Raw genomic sequence first — 22,920 nt, 5'->3', positions numbered from 1 at the left:
AACTTTATAATGTTTACACTTAAGTCTATGATCCATCTGAAATTCCTAAATTCTATTTTAATCCTAATAGTTTAATTGTAGATAATTTTGGGTTTTTAAACATATATAATCATATGGTTTGTAAATAATCAGTTTTTCCTCCCTCAATCCTTATACTTTTTGTTTTTATAACCTGTAACACTTGTTAGATGCTGCAGTACAATGCTGAACAGACTATGGAGAGTCGAAGATTTTCATACACCCTTATCAGTATCCAATAGAACAGCAGATAAAAAAAATCAGTAACAAAAATGACCTAATTGACATCTGCAGAACATTACATCAGTGAAACCAGAACATGTTCTTAGCAAGTGCTCATAGAACATTTACCAAAATAGACAATGCTGGGCCATGAAGCAAGTGTTTGAAAATCTTAAGCCATAAAAATAAAATAGATTATGTTTTAAGGCCACGGTGGAATTAAACTTTAGTTATAATAAAAAGAAAACCAGAAAGTCCCCAAATATTTGAAAGGTAAACCTAACTTTTCTAAATATCCCATGGGTCAAAGAGGGAATCACAATGGAAAATCCCAAATCTTCCATATCCGGGCTTACGAAAATAGGGATGTATCTGTGAGGAACGCCTGAATAAAGCAGACAGACCTATCGGAGCTCCAAATCAGAGGATTTTCTGCCCAACCTGCCTGGAAGGCATTGCCCTGTGGCCCTACTCCGCAGTGTCCCTGGCTGCCCTGAGTTTAGGGCAGGTGAAAATGATGAGTTGTTTATTCCATACACAGGACTATTTCTTCTTATCCCTAGTCTACTTTTTTAGAAAACATTACAAGTATCAGGATTTTCTCATCGTATTTAGGTAAACAAGAACTAATTCAGTTGACCTTTTTACTTCTGTTGACCAAGACCATTAATTGTCTGTGGAGAAGACCTTTGAAGAAGGTACCCAAAGAACCCTAGGAATAGAAACCTAAAATAAGTTTTCTAATCTTAAGGGGGCTGAGAGGAAACACGTTTTTCAATTGATTCATAAAAACAACTCAGTCTGATTTCATAAAATTAGCAAGTGTGAATAATAAACATTGAAAACATATCACCTTACCTACGATTATTTTTTCCGACCATTGTAGTCCTTCTATGTTGGCTATGATTTTTATGTAGTCCAACATTTTCAGGGAAATAACATTCCTGAGCACACAAGCCCTAAGGGCAGTTAATATTTAGATTGATTTCGTGATACTTAGCATCCCAAATAGCTCTTTGTATTTCTTCTTTAAAACAAGTGAAAGGGACTAGAAATCTCTAAGAAGTCTGATAGTTCTAAAACGCTGACTTAAAATTACTTCTATGATTCGGAGATTTGGGTAGGACAAGGCATAGGAATAAATCTAGCATCTGAGAACACACGTGTTAAATGTGCTGACCAGGTAACAGATAACATCCTTCAGTTATTTTGGTTAAAAATATCTTTGTTTCTGGTTTTTTTTTTTCTTTAATAGTAATTATAACGATAATTTGTTTCCTTTTTAAAAGTATAAGATAAATAATTGCTCAAAGTAAACAATTCCAATAACTCATTCGCTGGAAAGGTCCCGGGAAAAACGAGCGCTTCCTGGCAAGAAGCAAGCTTCAAAAACTGCCTCGGAAACGTGGCTGAAGTCATTGCATTTCCAAACGCCCAAGGCTTGGCTGGTCCAGGGCAGCTGGCGCGGAAGACCCGGAACGCCCTGTGGGCAGGGCCAGCTGCGGACTGAGGGACTGGGTCTCAAGGGGCGGGTCGGGTGGGGTCCCGACGCCCCCTCCTCGCGTGGGCGCACCTCGGGGTGTCCGCAGGGAGGGGCGATGTTCTGGGGGGAGGGGGAGGGTCTGCCCGGCGTCCCCTCCTGCAAGTGAGCTCAGCCCGTGGGGGTCGGCAGAGAGGGGCGATGCTCTGGGAGAGGGTTAGGGTCAGCCTGGAGCCCCCTCCCCAAGGGGGGCAGATCTGAACCCGGAGCAGGCTTTGCGGGGAGGGTCCAGATGCTGGGGGCGGGGAGGGCACAGGGTCTGCCCAGCGCCCCCTCCCCAAGTGCGCGCGGCCCGGGGTCCGCGGGGCAGGCGATGATCCGGGGGCTGGAGCCTCTGCCGCGCGCCCCCTCCCACGCGTGCGCAGCCCGGGCGGGGCGTTGGGCCGCGGGAGGGGGCGCGGGCGGCCACGTGGCCTCGAAGGAATGCGCGGGCGCGAGGGCAGGGCGCTGCCGAGAAACCGGCAGGTGCCGCGGCCAATGGGCGCCCGGGACGGTCTGGGCCCGCCAATGACAGCGCGGTGGGTGGAGCCGGCTGTCCGGGCGGGCGGGGCCGGGCGCATCCCTGTAGCCGGCGGGCGCGCGGTCCGGGACGGAAGGGGTCGTGGGGGACGCGGGGGACGCGGGGGACGCCGGGGGACAGCAGGGGACTGCAGGCCGCGTCCTGGCCGCCGAGGTGAGTGTGAGCCCCGCGGACCGTGGGTCCCCTCGCGGGCTTCTGGTTTCCTTGGAGAGTTGCACTTCTGCCCGGCTCCCCCGAAGACGCTGGGTCCCACCCCGAGGTGGCGGCGCCCCCGACCCCCTGCGCAGACGTTTCAGGGAAGGGGTCGAGACCCCCCCCAGCAGCTCCCCCTTCCGCGGCGCCCCCGGCCCCGCAGGATGACGGCGCGGGCCTGGGCGGGGGGAGCAGGGACTGGCAGCAGGGACCCCCGGCCCCAGGGTCAGGAGCGAACCCCAATCGGCTGAAGGAGCCGGAGAGTCGAAGGAGCCGGAGGGTCGAGCGGGCTGCGCCTGGGGGTCGTGCAGTAACTTAGATTTTCCGGTAAAGGAGAAGAACGCGGTCCGCCTCAGGATGGAGAGAAGGACCGGTGTAAGGAAAGCCGGCGTCTTTCCCCCGCACCCCACCTGTCCCCGTGTACCCCACCTGTCCCTCAGCACCCCCTGTTCACTCTGCACCCTACCAGCTACCCGCATCCCAGCTGTCCCCCCGCACCCCACCTGTCCCCCTGCACCCTACCTGTTTATCCTGCACCCCACCTGTCCCCCCACACCCCACCTGTCCCCCTGAACCCCACCTGTCCCCCTGCACCCTACCTGTTTATCCTGCACCCCACCTGTCTCCCCACACCCCCCCGTCCCCCTGAACCCCACCTGTCCCCCTGCACCCTACCTGTTTATCCTGTACCCCACCTGTCTCCCCACACCCCACCTGTCTCCCTGAACCCCACTTGTCCCCCTGCACCCCACCTGTCCCCTCACACCCCACCTGTTCCCCCTGTACCCCACCTTTCCACCTGCACCCCACCTGTCCCCCACATCCCACCTGTCCCCCCGCACCTCACCTGTCCCCCTGCACCCCATCTGTCCCCCTGCACCCCACCCGTTTCCCCTGTACCTCACCTGTCCCCCTGCACCCCACCTGTTCATCCTGCACCCCATCTGTTCCCCATACCCCAGCTATTCTTGCACCCCACCTGTCTCCCTGTACCTCACCTGTCTCTGCACCCCACCTGTTCATCCTGCCTGTCTCCCTGCCACCCCACCTGATCCCCCATACCCCACCTGATCCCCCATACCTCACCTGATCCCAGATACCCCACCTGTTCCCCCTGCACCCCACCTGATCCCCCATACCCACCTATTCCCCTGCACCCCACCTGTTCCCCTGCACCCTACCTGTTCCGTCATACCCCACCTGTTCACCTTGCACCCCACCTGTCCCACTGCACCTCACCTGTTCCCCCACACCCCACCTATTTACCCTGCACCCCAGCTGTCCCCCGCACACCAGCTGTCCCCCCACTTTCCACCTGTTCCCCTGCACCCTACAGCCTGCTGGTGCCCAAGAAACCAAGGTAGATTCTGAGGAAAGCTGCCCTAGGTCCGCAGGCACCTTGCCCACCTGTCCTGGTCCCACTCCCCCTCCATGGGCCCCTGGGCACTGAAGGTGAAGTCTGAGTAACCCTCCAGACTGTGGCCAGGAGGTCACGTTCCCAGGCAGCGGTGGAGGAACTTGCTGCCGTCTAATACTGATTCCAGTCACTAACTTTTGCTACAGGTAAAAATTCTCATTGACTCAAGATGCGATGGGTTTTAATTCTTTTCTCTGGTTAACCATAACCTGAGTACGGTCTGGTCTGTATTCTAGATTCTGTGCAGCAGTGACTTAATTTCCATATAGGTGGAATCGAGGAGGAACAATTTCACTGCTGCTATATAGGTGGAATGCTGCGAGGAGGAACAGTGTCACCGCTGCTGATTAATAATGTGTTTTGAACACCTGCTTTGTAGAAAATAATTTTTATTAGAAAAGAGATGATGACTGAGGTTTACACGTGGCGTATTTTTAAAAATATACTTTGTTCCTCTCTGTCGCACACAGCATCTATTTGTTGTCTTTAGCATCCAGCATCGGCAGTTATGGAGGCTGTAAATTTTCATAGTCAGTTAAGACTTCCGGATTTCTCAGCAGTAAGAAAAGTCATTTGTATAAGGTGCTATTTGTAATTCATTAGTTGTAGACAGTTGGGGGTGAAGTAAAGTTAAAAGTTATTCAAAATAGCTTTTTATGTTTTTAAAAGTTGATGCTTGACTTCCAGATGTAACCACATTTGTCTTCTGGGTGCTTTGGTGTGCTGCCTTTCCTCTGCAGTTTGTGTATGTACATGTGGGGGTGTGTGTATGTGCTTGTGTGCATGTGTGTGCGTGTGTATTTGTGTATGTGTGTTTGTGCATGCGTTTGTGTGGGTGTGCATGTGTTTGTGTGCGTGTGTGTGCGAGTGTGTGTGTGTGTGTGCGTGTGTTTGTGTATGTGTGTGTGTGCGTGCGTTTGTGTGTGTGTGCATGTGTTTGCGTGTGTGTGCGCGAGTGTGTGTGCGTGTGTGTGCGCGTTTGTGTGTGCGTGTGTGTGTGTGTGTGTGTGAGTTGTAGATGGAGGCATTGGGGGGTGTGGAGGGTGTGGAGTTAGAGACCTGGGTTGAGGTGGGGAAGCTTTTCCCTGACACTGTGGGTCCAGGCTTCTCACGGAGCTTGAGGGTGCTTACGAGGTTGCTAGAAGGCATCGTATGGGGAAGTGCTTCTTAAACGAAGTATGTTTGGCGTAAATTAGAGCAAGCTGGAAATGCGCTAATGACAGTTGTATTCTGTAAGCGACGTGAAAACGGTCATAGCGAGATGTAAGAAAGTGCTGGTGTAGGGCCGGTCATTCTTTACTGCACAGTGCGTGGCAGGAAGCATACAAAGAACAGCTCGTATCTGGAGATGCTCAGAGAATCTGTGTTTCATGCGTGCGTTGTTTATAGTTTCCCTGGATAGAAAGATAAGTGGCATGAAATAAGAGAGAAAGGAAGCATAGCTGTTAGTCGTTCATGAGGGAGAATTTCAGCTCCCTCCCTTAACCAGGCTTTCTGGGAGTGTAATTTTGGAAGATTCTGGGAGATCTGCAGTGGAAGTGGGTGGGCCAGGCCCGGGGCTGTCAAGGGTCTGAGAGGCGGGGAGAGCAGAGGCAGGTAACCAGGAGGGGGCCTTGCCTGGGTTGCAGACAGGGCCACAGCCCCAGGTTCATCTGGGGAGGGGCAGAGCTACCTGTAAGGATAGGTGTGGCAAAGGAGCCCTGGGAGAGTGCCCTGCCACCAGCCCCCACCTTGACACACGCACACTTCTGCTACGTCTGCCACCGTACTCTGCTTCGTCCTGTTCATAGTTGCCAGGCTTGGACATTTGGTTTTGGTTCTGTTTGTTTGTTTTCTGTGAGTTTTCAAAATTTTGATCACAAAATGATTTTTTCTTTTTTAATGGAGTCTCGCTCTGCTGCCCAGGCTGGAGTGCAGTGGAGGGATCTCGGCTTGCTGCAGTCTTTGCCTCCCAGGTTCAAGCGATTCTCCTGCCTCAGCCTCCCGAGTAGCTGGGATTATAGGCACCCACCACCATGCCTGGCTAATTTTTGTATTTTTAGTAGAGATGGGGTTTTGCCATGTTGGTCAGGCTGGTCTTGAACTCCTGAACTCATGTGACCCACCCGCCTCGGCCTCCCAAAGTGCTGGGATTACAGGCATGAGCCACCGCGTGCCCAGTCAAAATGATCATTTTTAATCTTGGATGATTCCTGTCCTTCCATCATTGCCATTTCCTGCTTTTTGTTGTATCGTTGGAGTCAAGTAGGCCTGCCAGTAGAAAGTGCTATCTGGGGGTTGTTGATGTTTCATATTTTTGTTAAATGATGTGAAAAAGATGTAAAATGTTATAAAAATGTTTTGGGTTCAAAGTTTTTCTCTTCTGTGGGTCACCTTCTGATAGGGGAAATAACTTTGTAAAGTAAAACACAGTGTCCAGAGCTGCGACTGGTGCGGGGGCCCCTGTGAGGGAGCGATGGGGAAGCAAGCAGGTTGTTACAGGCGCGTGCAGAGATGCGTGGCTGTCTGCGCAGAATAGGCCTGGCTACATCAGCATTGGCAGAGGCGCTGGTTACCAGTTTGGCCATTCCAGGTTCCAGTATCTTACTGACTGTCCGTCCCTGGGAACTCACCATGGGGCTTTAATGAAGAACACAGAAGGAATTGGTTCTGATACCTCAACACTCTGTTTCCACTGACAACTACAGACAGCTGAGCCTTTTCAGCACGCGGTGAGTCAGGGCGAGTCAGGCTCCTGCAAGTCGGATCGGTTGCTTCCGTGCTGAGGTCATGGTCTTTGTTCCGTTTTGTGCCTGTGGCTTGTCCAGCTGTGGGGGACAGACCCTTACACTTGGATGTGGTCACTATCATTATGTTGTAGAAAAGCAGTGTGGACATTTACTTTGGAATATAAATACCAAAGGAAAACTTCAAAGTGTTCAAAGTGAATTTTGAACTTTTGTCCTCTCTTACGGAGGTGGGTGATTAAGAGTGGACTACACATGAAAGGCCAAGGAATTACATTGTGATAAACGGTGGCATGCACACTTACTGTTTTATTCTATTGTTCGCTTATTTGTTTTTTCTTCTGAAAGGAAAATAAAGCAGTGATTTCAGTGCATTTTCTGATTTTCTGTAAGGAGCATGAGAAAAGTGAGTCCAAAGAGCATTACATAAGCTAACGTGGTATTCAGTGCATATCTGAGCGGACGGAGGCTGGAAGGCCTTGAGCGTTGGAGAGGAAGCAGGCGGCGGGGCCTCCAGCACACCTTGCGGGGGCGGCAGCCATCCCGGCAAGGCTGAGCGCTCCCTGCCTCCACAGTAGCTCACGTCCGGCCTGAGCTGGGTCGTCCCGATAGGATACCTGCGTGGGCCGCGTAGACACAACCCAGGGAGCTCCAGCGTTAATGACACTCCTGGTTCAGAAGCTTGGTCTGTTTTGTGTGAGAAGCGCTGAGCTACGACAGAAGGAATGTGCTGGGTCCTCCTCATTGTGCGTGCAGGTCTGAGCCTGGCTGGGTCCGCGGCGTTGGACCAGTGGGATGCTGTAAGGCTGGGCCTGTGGGTGGTTGCCCTGTGTGGGCCGGGCCCGCTGGAGGTCCGCTGAGGGCTGGAGCCAGCCCCTGACCCTGGCCAGCCCGCTTGCTGCAGGAGTGATAAGGAAAAGAAAGTCGACTCATGCTTTGTGCTCAGGCGCTTGGCTCAGCAGGTCCGTGGGAAGCAGCCCACACGAGAGGCCCTGATCCACGTCCAGCTGCCGTCTGTGCCTCCCTGGAAGCCGCGGCTTCGTGGCTTCACGTCATTTGTGTGGGCCATTCTCTGTGCACTCAGCCAGCAGAGGCACTTCTCACAGAGCAGGGTTGAAGAGAATCCTTTCTTTGGAAGCTCTTGTCCTGTGTTACGTAGAATAGGTCACTTTTCAGCGGCAGCAGAAGTCTAAACTAGCGCTCACAGGTGCCAAGGGCTGCACAGCGGTGCAGCGCTCCACTCATGGTCCCAAATCCAGGCTCCGTGGGGGAAGAACGCACAGCGAGGCCCGTGGAGGCTGCTGGGACGGCGGCAGGCACCCTGCTCCTGGAACGGCGTTTAGATATGCACATTTCTCCATGATTTAATAGGAAGGAATGAAAGGTGCAGCCTTTTGCCAGCTGATGAAAATATCTGGGGAGCAAGTCATAGCGTAGTGGTAGCAAGAAGGAGAAGGTTATGTTTTCCAGTGTGCAGGCTCCAAAGTGATCTCTGCCAACAGTCAGAGGGCTGGAGTTTGGAGGCAGCGCCCACTTGCTATAAAGAGCCGCTTCCCTGCTCTGTTCTGTCTGCAGCAGCAGACGGCCCCAGAGGGCAAGGACTCCTGGTGACAAGAGGAGTATCAGGCGAGGGCAAGGGAGGGAGGCCGTGTGCGTGCACCTGTAATCCCGGGAGATTTCCAGTGCATTCTGCAGGCATGCGTGGCAGGCGGCTCATTTCCCGTGGGGCTTAGGCAGCTGTCCTTGGTGGGCACTTGGCTCCTGGGTGTGGCTTCTGTCCAGCATCCAGGCTGCCAGGAGCTTCTGGGGGCTGTGCAAAAACCTGCAAGCACCTTCTTGGTCCCTCGAGGCCTTTCTCTGTTGGCTTAGATTTAGTGCGCTTTTGTGCTTATGTGTTTTCAAATCAAGTTTTTGTACTTAAAATATACATTCTATAAAAAGAAACAACCTTTTACACATGAGGAAAATCTACCTGTGGCCATACGACAAGCACCAACAAATCTGGAAATGGCCTATTAAGAGACGTGTTTTGTGAATACTGCCCCGTGCTAAGTGCTAAGTGCTCTCACACCCCAAGACAGGGCGTGGACCTCAGAGGCCATGTGCTTGCCCTGGGGGGCTGGCATCCTTGTGTTTAGGAAAGATGATTTAAAAAGTAAAGTAACATTATGAAAAGCTGTGGAGAAATAAGGAGAAATAATACACGGGGCTACAAGGTGCGGAGAGGAGGGATTTGCGATTGAACGGGAGCCATGGCAGGCGAGGCGCCAAGAGAATGGGGTTATTGCCTGAAATGCCAATGGAGCCGAGAGATGAGTTGAGCCCACGTCCACGGAAACCCATTCGCAGTGGGAGGAACAGCGACAGCGTGGCCCTGAGGCGGCCGCCCAAGCACGTCCGGGAACAGCAGGTCGGCCAGGGCTGGAGGGCCCAAGGCGAGAGGGGACTGGTGAACACCAGGTCAGCGGATAACCACGTGGGAAGAAGCCTTGGAGGCTCCACGTGTCAGAGTGTCTGGAAAGGCCACAGGCCAGACCCATGGAGGGACAGTGTGGGAGAGCCACGGAGGGGCCACGCAACAGCTGTAGCAGACAGGGTGATGGACATCCATGGAGGGGCAGTGTGTGGTGGCTGTGGAAGGACAGTGTGACATCTGTGGAGGGACGGTGTGACAGCCACGGAGGGACAGTGGCAGCCATGGAGGGACAGTGTGACGGCTGTGGAGGGACAGTGGCAGCTGTGGAGGGACGGTGTGACATTTGTGGAGGGACGGTGTGACATTTGTGGAGAGATGGTGTGACGGCCATGGAGGGACAGTGGCAGCCGTGGAGGGACGGTGTGACGGCCGTGGAGGGACAGTGGCAGCTGTGGAGGGACAGTGTGACATTTGTGGAGGGTCAGTGGCAGCTGTGGAGGGACAGTGTGACATTTGTGGAGGGACAGTGGCAGCTGTGGAGGGACATTGTGACATTTGTGGAGGGACAGTGGCAGCTGTGGAGGGACGGTGTTACATTTGTGGAGGGACAGTGGCAGCCATGGAGGGACGGTGTGACATTTGTGGAGGGACAGTGTGATGACCACGGAGGGACAGTGGCAGCCGTGGAGGGATGGTGTGACATTTGTGGAGGGACAATGTGACATTTGTGGAGGGACGGTGTGACATTTGTGGAGGGACGGTGTGACGGCCGCAGAGGGACAGTGGCAGCTGTGGAGGGACAGTGTGACATTTGTGGAGGGACAGTGGCAGCTGTGGAGGGACGGTGTGACGGCTGTGGAGGGACAGTGGCAGCCGTGGAGGGACCATGCACAGTGAGTGGTGACCGACTTGGGACGTGAAGGCCGCTCCGTGCTGCTGGGATTGCGGAGCCCTGTGCTGCGGATCATGTACTGCTGTGTGGGTCGTGCACTGCTTGCTCCTGGGCACCTGTACAGGGTGCTCCTGACGGAGTCACTTTTCAGGGTGTTGACTTTCATATCGATGACAGGCGACTTTTTCTCCTTCTCACCATGGGGTCCTATGGGGCTGTGGCCCTGGGTCAGGAGAGCCCTGGAGGATGGCGCATGGCCGGATGGAGTTGGACGGGCGCCCTTCCCGCAGCTGCCTGTGGGAACCAGCAAGCGGGGAGGAGGGGAGGGTGGTGCCTGAGCCTGTGGCCGGGCCGGGCCAGGACTGCGTGTGGGGACAGGAGTCTGTGGAATGCGGTGCTTCCTCCCGGCTGTGGGGCTGGAGGTGCGGCGATGGTCGAGGGTGGTTTAGTCCACGCAGGGGGTCCTGTGGCCCCTGCTCTGCTGGTGCCTGAGGGGCAGCTGTGGTCAAGTCACCGCTGTGTTCCACACGAGTCTCCCAAGGGCTCCGAGGGGCGGAGCGTCCGCAGATGCCCGGAGGGGTCGCGGGGCGGGGGGCGCGTTGTGTCCAAGGCTGTGTCGAGGGTCATGTGCAACCGCCCTGCTGTGGACAGAGAGACAGGCAGAGGCAGAGACAGGCAGAGGCAGAGACAGGCAGAGGCAGAGACAGGCAGAGGCAGAGAGACACAGAGACAGAGGCAGAGAGACACAGAGACAGAGGCAGAGACAGGCAGAGGCAGAGAGAGACAGAGACAGAGGCAGAGAGACACAGAGAGAGAGGCAGAGAGAGAGGCAGAGACACAGAGACAGAGGCAGAGAGAGACAGAGACAGAGGCAGAGAGAGACAGGCAGAGGCAGAAAGAGACAGAGACAGAGGCAGAGACAGAGAGAGACAGAGACAGAGGCAGAGACAGAGGCAGAGACAGAGGCAGATAGAGTCAGAGACAGAGGCAGGCTACAGTCCAGGGTCTTCAGCCACTGCTGCTACGTCCACCCCAACCATGGCCCTCACGGCTGCCCCTCGCTCCTCCTTGGCGCCGTTACCGCCTTCGAGCCCCTCAATGGGATTCCCCCCCCGGGATGCCCGCCGTGCTCTCTGGTCTCTTCCTAGCCCCGAGTCAGCCCCCGATCCACGCCAGGCCCCAGGCAGTCCCCAGGCCGCTGCTGCTCCCATGCCCAGCCCGGCTTGCTTCTGGAACCCTTTCCAGTGAGCAGCCTCCTTTCCCGCAGATCCTGGCCCCACCGCCTTCTTTAGGAGGCCCTCCTGGCTGCTGACCCCGTCCCCAGCTCCCCGGGCTGCTTCCTTGGGAGGGAGTTGTGGCTGGCACCGTGCACCTCAGCCTCCACTGCGATGATGACCCCTCCCCAAGTGCACGGCACACAGCGTTGGTGGGGAGCCGTGTCGGGGCTGCTGGGGGCCCCCCAATGACCACTTCTGCTTAGGGGCACTAGAGAAGGGGAGACAAGCGGACACACGCATCTTCAGCCCCCCTGGGGAAGGGTAACCAGGGCTGGGCTGCCAGCAGCGACTGCAGAGGCCTGGGGCACGCAGCTGTCTGGACGCCCCCCTTGCCCATCGGGGTGGACTCTCACGGCGCGGGCAGCTCTGGCCAGATGAGTGGACACTGCGGCGGCAGGTCCGGGGCTGCTCGTCCCCTCCCCAGTGTGTGGCGCAGAGAGGGGCACACGTGCTCTGGGCCCGGACGGGCTGATTCTGACCCGGTTAGGAGCTCGTGACTGACCGTTTTATAAAGCCCTTGTGAAACTGAAGGCATTTGCTTCTCTTTTCACTTTTTTTCCCTCTTCTGGGAACGTGCGGCGGCGGGAGAAGGTCCTATGGGGACAGTCTCAGTCTGAGGTGAGCAGACCGTGATGGTGAGAAGGTGGCGGAGGCGGAGACACGGGCCCAGGGAGGACCCTGGGGAGAGGAGCTGCTGGGTGCCACGCGCCCTGAGACTCGGTCACAGCTGTGCTCTGAGGCCAAATCCAGGTGGTCACAAAACACAAACCCAGGACAGCGGCGTTCTCCCGAGTCTTAGAGAAGAAGCTCTTTCCTCCCTCCTTCACTCCGCCTGTCCGTCCGTCCATCCCCTTTGTCTCCTCACAGGCCTCTGGAGACATTGGGTAGAAAGGGCTGGCGTGTTTGGCTTGCTGTGGCGTTTGGTTGAGTTAACCATAACGTTCCAGAAGGACTCCCGCTGTAGACTTTGCATCCTTTTACGTTTCTCCCTCATGGATTTATTTCTTGAGTTGGAACCTTATGGATGTGAATCGACCGGGCGCAGAATGCCAGGGCTGCAGGGGTTTCCTGGCTCCCGTGGTGCGTCCGGGGTGGGATGTCCAGAGGCCGTGCAGCCTTGGACACTGGCCACCCAGCACCTGGCTCCCGGCCCCAGGCTCCTGGGCTCTGCTTGGGGCCACTTCACCCTCAGGTGGGAGGACAGAGGAAATGGCCCCGGCATCATTTGCCAGGCGGGTCCGCCGCGACGCTGAGCTCGGCTCGGTCGGGGGGTGCTGGGCGCTGATGGCCCCCGGCCTGTGTCTGGCAAGGCACTGGGACATCCCACGCTCGTGCATTCTGTGGCATGGACACAGGATGTGGGTGGTTCAGCCTGCCGCCCCCACCTTTGCAGGGCCATGGAGGCCGGAGGAGTGGACTATAGGAAACCGACCAGGGGGCCCAGGATGCTCGAGGCTCGAGTGCCAGACAGGGCTGAGCAGTAAGTGAAGAGCAGGGCACTTCACGGGCACAGAGCCTGTGTCTGCCCCAGGTGCGTCTCTGAAGCCACGCGGCAGCCCTGGGAGTCGGTGCCGTCCCTGTGCAGCGGAGGCCGTGGGGGCACAGGCAGGTCGAGGGCCTCTGTGGCTGGGAAGTTCTGGGCTGGGGCAGATGCAGACAGGCTCCCGGCACAGGCTCCAGCCCTGCCGCCCTGCGGCTGCTTCCCAGGTAGAGGCCCGAGGTCACGGTGACTTCCTCCTGTGCCGGAGTCAGCATGACAGCTCACACTAGCGCGCTCACGCCGTCCTGAAGCACTGACGGTGGAAAGGTGCCCGTGGAACGTCCGTGGGTCTTCAGCCAGCGTCCTTCCCACCCTGCATTCCTCCTGGATGGGCTCCCCTGAGCTGCTTTTGCAGACCGGGATACACGGTGAAAGGCACAAACAGCACGACTGCAGCACAGATGCGGGTGTGTCCCCACAATCATGCTGAACAGTGTCAGGGAGCGCAGTGGCTGTGCTGTCTGTAAACACTTGTGGAAGGCGGGGCTGCGGCCTGACGCACACGGCATGAAACGGTCCTTCAGCCTCGGTGTCTCTGGGCTCCTTCTCTGACTGAATGCATCATCTTTTTGTTTAAAACCACAATCCAGGCTGGGTGCGGTGACTCACGCCTGTAATCCCAGCACTTTGGGAGGCCGAGGCGGGTGGATCACGAGGTCAGGAGATCGAGACTATCCTGGCTAACACGGTGAAACCCCGTCTCTACTAAAAATAAAAAAATTAGCCGGGCATGGTGGCGAGCGCCTATAGTCCCAGCTACTCGGGAGGTTGAGGCAGGAGAATGGCGTGAACCCGGGAGGCGGAGCTTGCTGTGAGCCTAGATTGCGCCACTGCACTCCAGCCTGGGCGACAGAGCGAGACTCCGTCTCAAAAAAAAAGACACAATCCAAATCCAAATGCACAATGAAATCTTTCATTAAGATGCTTAAATTGGAAAATGACAGCAATCATGAAACAAAGCCTGCAACCCAGGCAGGTGTGAGCTCATGCTGCTGGGGATAGAGTGTTTGGAAAGTGGCCTGCAGCCGGGGCAGGTGTGAGCTCATGCTGCTGGGGATAGAGTGTGTGGAAAGTGGCCTGCAGCCCGGGCAGGTGTGAGCTCATGCTGCTGGGGATAGAGTGTGTGGAAAGTGGCCTGCAGCCCGGGCAGGTGTGAGCTCATGCTGCTGGGGATAGAGTGTTTGGAAGGTGGCCTGCAGCCCGGGCAGGTGTGAGCTCATGCTGCTGGGGATAGAGTGTTTGGAAAGTGGAGTCTTTTGCTCTCTGCCCTCAGGGTCCATCTCATCTGCCCCAGGGCGGGGAGAGTAAGCCCCAGCCCAGCCCCACCACTGAAAATGATGCCCGTGAGGTCCAGGTGAGTCACCCGTGGGGAGTTGCCCGCCACGTGGGCTGACGCTGCTGGAAGATTGCACAGAGAAGGCAGGCTCTGGACCCCTGGGCTTCAGGGAGCTGGGATGTTTTGTGTGGCCTGGAGGTTCTAGGGACACAGAAACTTCTCACAGCAGGTCTGAGTTGGGGGAGCAGGCTGTGGGGGGAGGAGGCTGTGGGGGGAGGAGGCTGTAGGGGGAGGAGTGCGTGCTGCCCTGTGGGGGAGCAGGCTGTAGGGGGAGGAGTGCATGCTGCCGTGTGGGGGAGCAGGCTGTGGGGGGAGCAGGCTGTGGGGGGAGCAGGCTGTGGGGGGAGGAGTGCGTGCTGCCCTGTGGGGGAGCAGGCTGTGGGGGGAGGAGTGCGTGCTGCCGTGTGGGGGAGCAGGCTGTGGGGGGAGGAGTGCGTGCTGCCATGGGCTGTGTAGGGCGCACAGGCAGCTCTGAGTCTAGAAACAAAGGCGTGGTTTCTGTGTCAGCCCCTGATGTGGTTTGGCTGTGTCCCCAACCAAATCTCAACTTGAATTGTATCTCCCAGAATTCCCACGTGTTGTGGTGGGGACCCAGGGGGAGGTAACCAAATCCTCGGAGCTGGTCTTTCCTGTGCCATTCTCCTGATAGTGAATACGGCCATGAGATCTGATGGGTTTATCAGGGGTTTCCACTTTTGCGTCTTCCTCATTGTTTCTTGCCACCGCCATGTAAGAAGTGCCTCTCACCTCCCACCATGATTCTGAGGCCTCCCCAGCCATGTGGATCTGTAAGTCCAATTAAAACTTTTTGTTCCCAGTCTCAGGTATGTCTTTATCAGCAGCGTGAAAGCGGACTAACACAGCCTCCTAGAAATTTTCCTTCTTAGGAATGCAGTTTTTAAGAGACACTAATTTGGAAGGAAATTTTTGGAGTTTGCAGTGTGCCTGACACTTGTGTACGTGTCAGGATGCCGGTGGTAGGGCAACGCCTGGGCCAGAGTCTGACAGTCGCTTCCCAGCTGTAGAGCCAGGGGCTGCTGGGCTGCGCCGAGCCTCAGGCGGGGTGGGGACGTGCTTTCTGCACAGGGCTGCCCTGCAGACTTGCAGAGCTGATCCAGGCAGACGCCGTGGTAGCTGCTGGGTGAAGGGTGAGCTGTCACCCTTTAAAAGGGCCAGGCATAAAAAGGAGTAATGCCCAGGCTTGTTCGTCTTTCCGTTGGTCCTAAGATTATCAGTGGAAAAATGAGAAATCAATTTGACTCATTTTTATGCATTTTAGTAGAGAAACAAATAGCATGAATGAGATTTACACAGTGTGGTTAAAAAAATGGAGAGTAAACAACAGGGCTTAAGGAAAAGAATTCTCTGCAGACACAGAAACCGTGTGGCTGTCAGGTAGAGCGTGCTAGTGTGGTGTTCGTTGTTGAACAGACGCGGCAGGCGGACGGCTGGTCTTATCCAGGGCAGGAAGGGGGAAGGGTGTGCGTCTGACCCTGCCACTTGCTCACCGCCTTTCCGAACGGAGCGTGGGTCACGAGGGGAGAGCGCTGGTTTTCTCTGAAGCCTGAGGACGCCTGGCTCCTCAGCATTACTAATGTTGGGCAGGTGAATCTGTGAGCTCAGTTTCTTCTGAGGACCTGAGGAATACCACGTGCCTCACCGTGAGTGAAGGTGGTGAGGACTCGGGGTCGTGGGGATGCCGTTTCTCACTCTCCCAGGTGCTCTAGGTACGGTTTCCTCCTCCGTCCCCCCTGAGGACTGCGGAGTTCAAAGGTGTTTGTTCATTGTCTCCCCTGCAGAGTTCAGGGCATTTATTCATTGCCTCTTCTTCGTATGATGGATGCATCTTTGTCTGTCCTGTTCCCCGAGGTCCTGGTGCACTGTGGAAGGAACAGACGTTGGGCTGGGACCCACTGGGGGTGCCGGGGGGTGCCTGCTGCCTTCCCTTTCTCTAACTGGCCTGGACTCCATCTCCAGCGATCCTGATGTGTGAGATGGCGTTGGCCCTGGTGCCAGCGTCCCAGAGAAAGATATCAACCTAAACTCTTGAGGATTCGTAGCTGTGTTGGAGCATTGTTAATTTTCTTTGTTGGGAGATGCTGTAGCTGTGGAACGTACTCTTCTTCCATCTGGCTCTGAGGCCGCCGAGTCATCCCGGCCAGGCTGACGAATGAAGGCGTCCTCTCCTTCCCACAGCCACCCCGTGCCCGCTCGGCCTGGGGAGAAGCCATCCTTCCCTCTGCACTCAGGGCGACAGTCAGCGTCCGGCCCTGCTGCTGTGTGCACGCCGGCGCAGTCCGCTTCAGACCCCACGTGTTCGCTCCTTCAGAGAGCCCGCGCACTCTTCAGCACAGTTGGTGTTGGCTGAATATTTGTTGACTGAGGCTGAACGGTCATTTTAGGTTTTGTCAGGGTCCCAGAGCCAGTGTGGTCCTCTCTGCCTGTGGGATCCGATTGTCGGAAGCATTGATGCCATCTGGTGTGGGGGCTGTCTGGCGTGGATGCCGTCCGGCGTGGGCACCGTCTGGCATGGGCACCGTCTGGCGTGGGGACCGTCCGGCGTGGGCACCGTCTGGCGTGGGCACCGTCTGGCGTGGGGACCGTCTGGCGTGGGGACCGTCTGGCGTGTTTGCTGCACTTGTCTCTGAGGATTCCTTCCATGAGCATCATTCTCTCCATTCACCATTGTGGTCCAAGCATGTCTGTCTGACCTTACCTTGGGAATGACAGCTTTCCCTCAAAGGATGATGTCCTTTGTCGTCCCATGGAATTACTGCTGGGGTGCAGAGGGTGGGCACCTCCCGCCTCACGGGTGAACTGGCCGGCACTTGGACCCTGTCTCGTTGCACAGAGAGCTCTCCTGCATGGGCACCCGATGTGGATCCCGTGACTCCCACATATTCCAGGTGGAGTGATGACCTCACTTGCCCGTCTCCCGGCCGGTGGGTGGAAGGGCAGAGATGTGCCGTTGGGGCCCAGGCCCGGGCTCGGGGTGCTCGCGTCAGCCACCCTCCGTCGGGGCCCAGGCCGGCTCGGGGTGCTCGCGTCAGCCAGCCGCCCTCAGCTGTAGCCTCGGGTGAGTGTCTCAAGTCTCCCAACCGGTGGTTTCTCCGTTGAAAAATAATAACAGTCCCCACGTCTCGGAGTTGTGCTGGCGAGGTGGACCTAAAAGGAAAAAAGCTAGGGTGAAAATACTCTATGTAGAGGATTATTTGGCCGCGTGTGAGGCCTGCAGCCCAGGAGCCTGGATCCAGGCTGCCCTGAAAGCACACTGATGAGCAGCGTCTCCAGGGGGATTTTGGAAAGCAGAAAGGGGGTCAGGGAGGCTGACAGCTGTTTGTCAGGAATTCTCATGAGTTTATGGAAACCATTGGTTTATTGATTAGTGATTACTGTGCATTCTTAAGCCGCAGGGCATGTGACGGGGTCCAGCGCGGCATCACCAGGCTCTTCCCAGCCACTGGGGGCCACTGCAGGCTGCATTGAGTGAGCACGGGGCTCCCTGAGAGCACAGAGCTGGGAGCAGGGTGTGGCTGCGACTCGTCTGCACAGTCTCGGGGCCTGATGATGTGAAAGGGCTCCCGTCCCTCAGACAGAAGTTCTGCTCTTTTCTCAGCAGTGCATGTTGAGCTACTTGTGCACGTTGTTGGTGAAATGACCTGAAACCAAGGAACTGAGTCTGCAAGGCGCCGAACCATAAGGCCAGGTGCTGGGGATGGGGCGGGGGTGGTGGCATGTGGCCTTATGGCACCTGAGCGAGTCTGGGGGATGGAGGGAGAACAGGTTCAGGGCTGGGAACGCAGGAGGGTGGAAGGGCGGGCACTGGGCTGGGAATGCAGGAGGTGCCACATCTGAGGTTGGGGGCAGGATCCCACTGCCAGCCTCATGGGAAAGCAGTGTCTGTCTGCTTCTGAGAGAGCCAGAGCCAGCGGCCAGCTCTGTGCACTGGGGTAAGAGAATTCGCTGGCCTGGTAGCGTTCTGGGTGTGTGGTAGGCAGAGCCTGGAGCTCTTGGCACCCTGCCATCCCCTCGCATTCCCCTCATTGAAGAGCACATGAGGCCAGTGACCACCCTGGGTGTGGGCCCGCCTGGCCTCGGAGGAGCTGGCCTGTGGGTGACACTCAGGGACCATGGCCCCTGTGGCCGCGTGTGCTTTTCCTGATGCAGCCGGGGCCTGGGGCTGGTGCCTAGTCCCTGGTGCTGGAGCCGAGGCAGCCAGAGAGTTCCCCGAGGACAGCTTATTTCCCCTGGATGTTTCTGGTGGGAGCCAGGCCTGTATGTTGTGGTCTTAACATGAGTCACCAGGAACTGGCCTTCCCAGGACTCGGCTGGCATCCAGCTCACACTCAAACTCATGTCCTCAGAGCAGGGAGGGAAACACCAAGCGTAGACAAGAATCACAACAGCAGGCAGGCTGGGACCCAGCCTCGCCCCGAGAGGTTAGCCACGTGTTTACCCGAAGGAGTGGAGAGGGCCGCCAGCGCCGCACCTGATCCCAGCTGAGTCTGGAAGTAACACATCTGGTTTACATGTTGATTTCTCCCTTTAGAATACGGTGGGAAATTCAGCAAGGAGTTGAAGCCAGTGTCAGGTTGGGAGGGCCTGGCCAGCGAATCCAAGTTACAAAATAAACTTCTGGCTACAGTTCAAGGTGAAGTCACTCCAACCCTGAGAAGTCTCTTTTGTTTTGCTCTCGAATGTTGTTTCAAGGGAGATTTACACGTATTCACGACGAATAGGTGGTGAGTCTTCTAATCATGGATCATAATGACAGTTAGTTTCTCCTTTGTGTGGGGTTCTCTGTCGACAGCCCTGCATCTATTGAGTGAGTGTTTATCCACCTGAACGGTGACAAGCAGTGTCTCTCCTTGCAGGAGCTCCTTCCCGTAACAGAGCCGAGAGAGGCGTCTGCAGCTGCAGCATGGACCAGCGAGAGCCCCTGCGTCCCGCTCCTGCAGGTAACAGCACTCGGCAGGTGGCCCTGTGGGTCAGGGCGCGCTGCCACTCTCATCAAGGAACCACTGAATTGCTGGTCACTGGGATATGGGGTGGAGTGAGAGCTTCTCGGGAGAAAGAGAAGGTTCCGACGTGACCCGGGCACCCCCACCCCTGCCTTTTGATGGGGGCGTCCTGGATGAGCCTCTCGCGTTCCTCACAGGTGCTGCTGTGTTGCTCGAGGGGACCTGCCGTCAGCATCTGAAACTCCCTTCAGGTTCCCCTCAGCCCGACGCAGTCAGACACGGAGCGGGAGGGTGGTTACGGGATGGAGCCTTCCAGTGTTAAAGGCCCAGGAGGGTGGTTACGGGATGGAGCCTTCCAGTGTTAAAGGCCCAGGAGGGTGGTTATGGGATGGAGCCTTCCATCGTTAAAGGCCCAGGAGGCTGGTTACGGGATGGAGCCTCCCAGTGTTAAAGGCCCAGGAGGGTGGTTACGGGATGGAGCCTCCCAGTGTTAAAGGCCCAGAAGGGTGGTTACGGGATGGAGCCTTCCATCGTTAAAGGCCCAGGAGGCTGGTTACGGGATGGAGCCTCCCAGTGTTAAAGGCCCAGGAGGGTGGTTACGGGATGGAGCCTCCCAGTGTTAAAGGCCCAGGAGGGTGGTTACGGGATGGAGCCTTCCAGTGTTAAAGGCCCAGGAGGGTGGTTACGGGATGGAGCCTCCCAGTGTTAAAGGCCCAGGAGGCTGGTTACGGGATGGAGCCTCCCAGTGTTAAAGGCCCAGGAGGGCGGTTACGGGTTGGAGCCTTCCAGTGTTAAAGGCCCTGCTCAGGCTTAGAGCACAGCTTGGCCGTGGCAAGCGCTCGCCCAGTTTCCTTTTCTGCTTCCCTCCTCTACACGGCCGCTCAGGGACAAGCGCATCCTCTCTACCCATAGGCTCCATAAGGGAGGGCTGCGGTGTAAGATTTCTCTTCATCGTCCCCTCACCCGAGTTAAATTATGGCCAAAAAGACTATGCCAGGGTTGCCGGCTCGCGCTCCAGCCAGTGGAGAAGGTGGACATGCTCCAGCCAGTGGAGAAGGTGGACACTGACCGACGTTTCTATGGCAGGTCGTCTGCAGGGCCTGGAGACCTGGCCTCTGTTCTCCCGGGGCCTGCCTGACCACATGGTGCACATGGGCCTGGTGTCCGGTGCAGATCTGGGGGGCGATGAAGCTGTGGAGGTCGGGGAATTAACTGTGTGGGCTCCAGGCCCCTTGGCCCTGCGGGTGTGGGTCTTGGGAGATGCCAGGATTTAGTTGTCTGTGCCCTCCCAACTACATGGACACTCTGGGCCCTCAGAGGTTGTAGCTGGAGCAGAAAAGAGGCAGCCTGGAAGTCAGGCTGTTCATAAGCAAGTCAGTCACCAGGGCCTGGTAGATGACAGACAGGAGAATCCAGGGGTCACCGGGGCCTGGTAGATGACAGAGACAGGAGAATTCAGGGGTCTCTGGGGCCTGGTGGATGACAGAGACAGGAGAATTCAGGGGTCTCTGGGGCCTGGTAGATGACAGAGATGCGAGAATCCAGGGGTCACCAGGGCCTGGTAGACGACAGACAGGAGAATCCAGGGGTCACCGGGGCCTGGTAGACGACAGAGACAGGAGAATTCAGGGGTCACCGGGGCCTGGCGGATGACAGAGACGCGAGAATCCAGGGGTCACCAGGCCTGGCAGATGACAGAGGTGAGAGAATCCAGGGGTGAGCAGTGGCCACCCCAGAAACAGCCTGTGACACTGCAGGGGCCAGAAGGGACCCCCACTCCTGCTGCTGGGGGTCTGCGCTGGGGAACCAGGCCTGGAAGTCCAGCTCTTGGAGTTCTCCAGAGCCGAAAGACCACGGGGTATGAGACCCGGTACCGGGAACCCGAGGCCACGCCCCACTGCTTCCCTTCTGGGGGTGACGTCGGCTGGTCTCCTTGCCATGGTGCTCATTGTCACCGCAGCTTCACTCACTTGTGGATTGCTGGCATTCAGGCTCTGCCAGACTAGGTCGTTTTAATTGAAGATGAGGCCAGGCACCATAGCTCACACCTGTTACGCCAGCACTTTGGGAAACTAAGGTGGGTGAATCACTTGAGCCCAGGAGTTTGAGACCAGCTTGGGCAACATAGTGAGACCCCATCTCTGCAAAAAGAATAAGATAATAATAATTAGTTGTGCATAATGGTGCATGCCTGTAGTCCCAGCTACTCATGAGGCTGAGGTGGCAGGTTCACTTGAGCACGGGAAGTTGAGGCTGCAGTGAGCCGAGATTGTGCCACTGAACTCCAGCCTGGGTGGTGGGAGTGAGACCCTGTCTGAAAAATAAAAGTGGAAAATGAGGCAGAGAGCAAAATCTTTTATTGTTTTTCATTCCTATCAAATGAGATGAGGCCCCGGCAAAGCAGGGCAGTGGGTGTCATCCTGTGGCCTCATCCTCCGGGGGCCCTCTTTGGGTGACCATCCCTGCAAGGGCCCCTCCCACCTCCTTGCTTTCTTTTTGGCATTTCATGGAAATGAGTGGTTGTCTCGGATAGTTTTCTGTTTGAAGGCGTGGGCACCAGATCTTGTGTGCTTTTCTGTTACCTCCCCTCCTTCCCACACGCAAAGACGGGAAACCATTAATACGGTGCTTTGACATGCCCAGGAGGCAGGTACGATTGTTGGGGAAAGTTAAAAATAAAAGAAAGGCCGGGAAGTTGTCCCTGCAGGTAAGTGTCCAGGAATGTGGAGGATGTCGGGCCCGTTCAGAATCCCACGGCGGATGGATGCTGCCTTTCCCCTGTTTTGCCCACTGTTTCAAAGAAGGCGGAAACCCCGTTTTGTCATTAAATGTGTCTCCGGCATTTGCTGACGTCGTCATCAGTCCTGGCTAGTGCCTGGCACCCTGAGGAGCTCTGTCCAGCGGTACCACCACCTGGATTGGATGAAATGCCCAACCACAGTCTTCACGACCAGAACTGGCTCTCTGCCCAGCGGTGCCACCACCTGGATTGGACGAAATGCCCACCCACCCACGGTCTTCACGACCAGACTGGCTCCCTGAAAGGTCCCTGGCCCCACAGCACTCCACCTTGGTAGTTGTCCTAATTAGAGACATGGCCTCTGATGGAGGCAGGACTCGGGGTGCCCAGGGTTACCAGCAGCTGGTGTTGCTCCCTGCAGCAGGTTGCACCTCTCCTGGGGCTGCACAGCCCCTCCCTCTGCCCAGATCTCGGCCCAGAGTATGACAGGCCCATGCCCTCTGGGTGCAGCTGGACTGGCCAGGCCGCCCTTGGGCCAAGGCCCACTGGATCCAGCCTCAGGGCTTGTTGCTAACTCCAGGCTGCAGGAATGTGGAAATCTCCACAGTTTGCCACTGTTAACATTTCACCCAGGAGGGTGTCCTCGGGAGACCCTGGCAGGAACCCAGGAGCCTTGGAGGTGCTGAGGAGCCGCCCTAGCCCTCTGTCGGGTGGGGAGCGAGGCCCCTGTGGGGTGGGAGTGAGGTCTCTGTGGGGTGGGAGTGAGGTCTCTGTGGGGTGGGAGTGAGGTCTCTGTGGGGAGTGAGGTCTCTGTGGGGAGTGAGGTCTCTGTGGGGTGGGAGTGAGGTCTCTGTGGGGAGTGAGGTCTCTGTGGGGAGTGAGGTCTCTGTGGGGTGGGGAGTGAGGTCTCTGTGGGGAGTGAGGTCTCTGTGGGGAGTGAGGTCTCTGTGGGGAGTGAGGTCTCTGTGGGGTGGGAGTGAGGTCTCTGTGGGGAGTGAGGTCTCTGTGGGGAGTGAGGTCTCTGTGGGGTGGGGAGTGAGGTCTCTGTGGGGTGGGGAGTGAGGTCTCTGTGGGGAGTGAGGTCTCTGTGGGGAGCGAGGTCTCTGTGGGGTGGGAGTGAGGT

At 56.6% G+C, this 22,920-nt stretch overlaps 1 protein-coding gene across 4 annotated transcripts in view; it reads left to right on the top strand.

The window, feature by feature from the left end:
* The first annotated feature begins 2,427 nt into the window (after window positions 1-2,427).
* LOC105491895 (Rho guanine nucleotide exchange factor 10) overlaps window positions 2,428-22,920 on the top strand; it is a 146,960-nt gene continuing 126,467 nt past the window's right edge. For 2 of the 4 annotated variants that reach the window (XM_011758603.3, XM_011758604.3), the window contains exons 1-2: window positions 18,646-18,838; window positions 18,971-19,054. In XM_011758603.3, the coding sequence (XP_011756905.2) occupies window positions 19,018-19,054 (37 nt within the window). In that variant the 5' untranslated portion in view covers window positions 18,646-18,838; window positions 18,971-19,017. Of the gene's footprint in view, window positions 2,454-2,738; window positions 2,868-18,645; window positions 18,839-18,970; window positions 19,055-22,920 lie in introns of those variants that run through there. The other 2 variants (XM_011758600.3, XM_011758601.3) reach the window with 2 other exon arrangements.

Source organism: Macaca nemestrina, chromosome 8, assembly GCF_043159975.1.
Source record: "Macaca nemestrina isolate mMacNem1 chromosome 8, mMacNem.hap1, whole genome shotgun sequence".
Lineage (NCBI taxonomy): Eukaryota > Metazoa > Chordata > Mammalia > Primates > Cercopithecidae > Macaca > Macaca nemestrina.
Note: the sequence above shows the minus strand (reverse complement) of the source record. Positions and strands in the feature narration are given on the sequence as shown.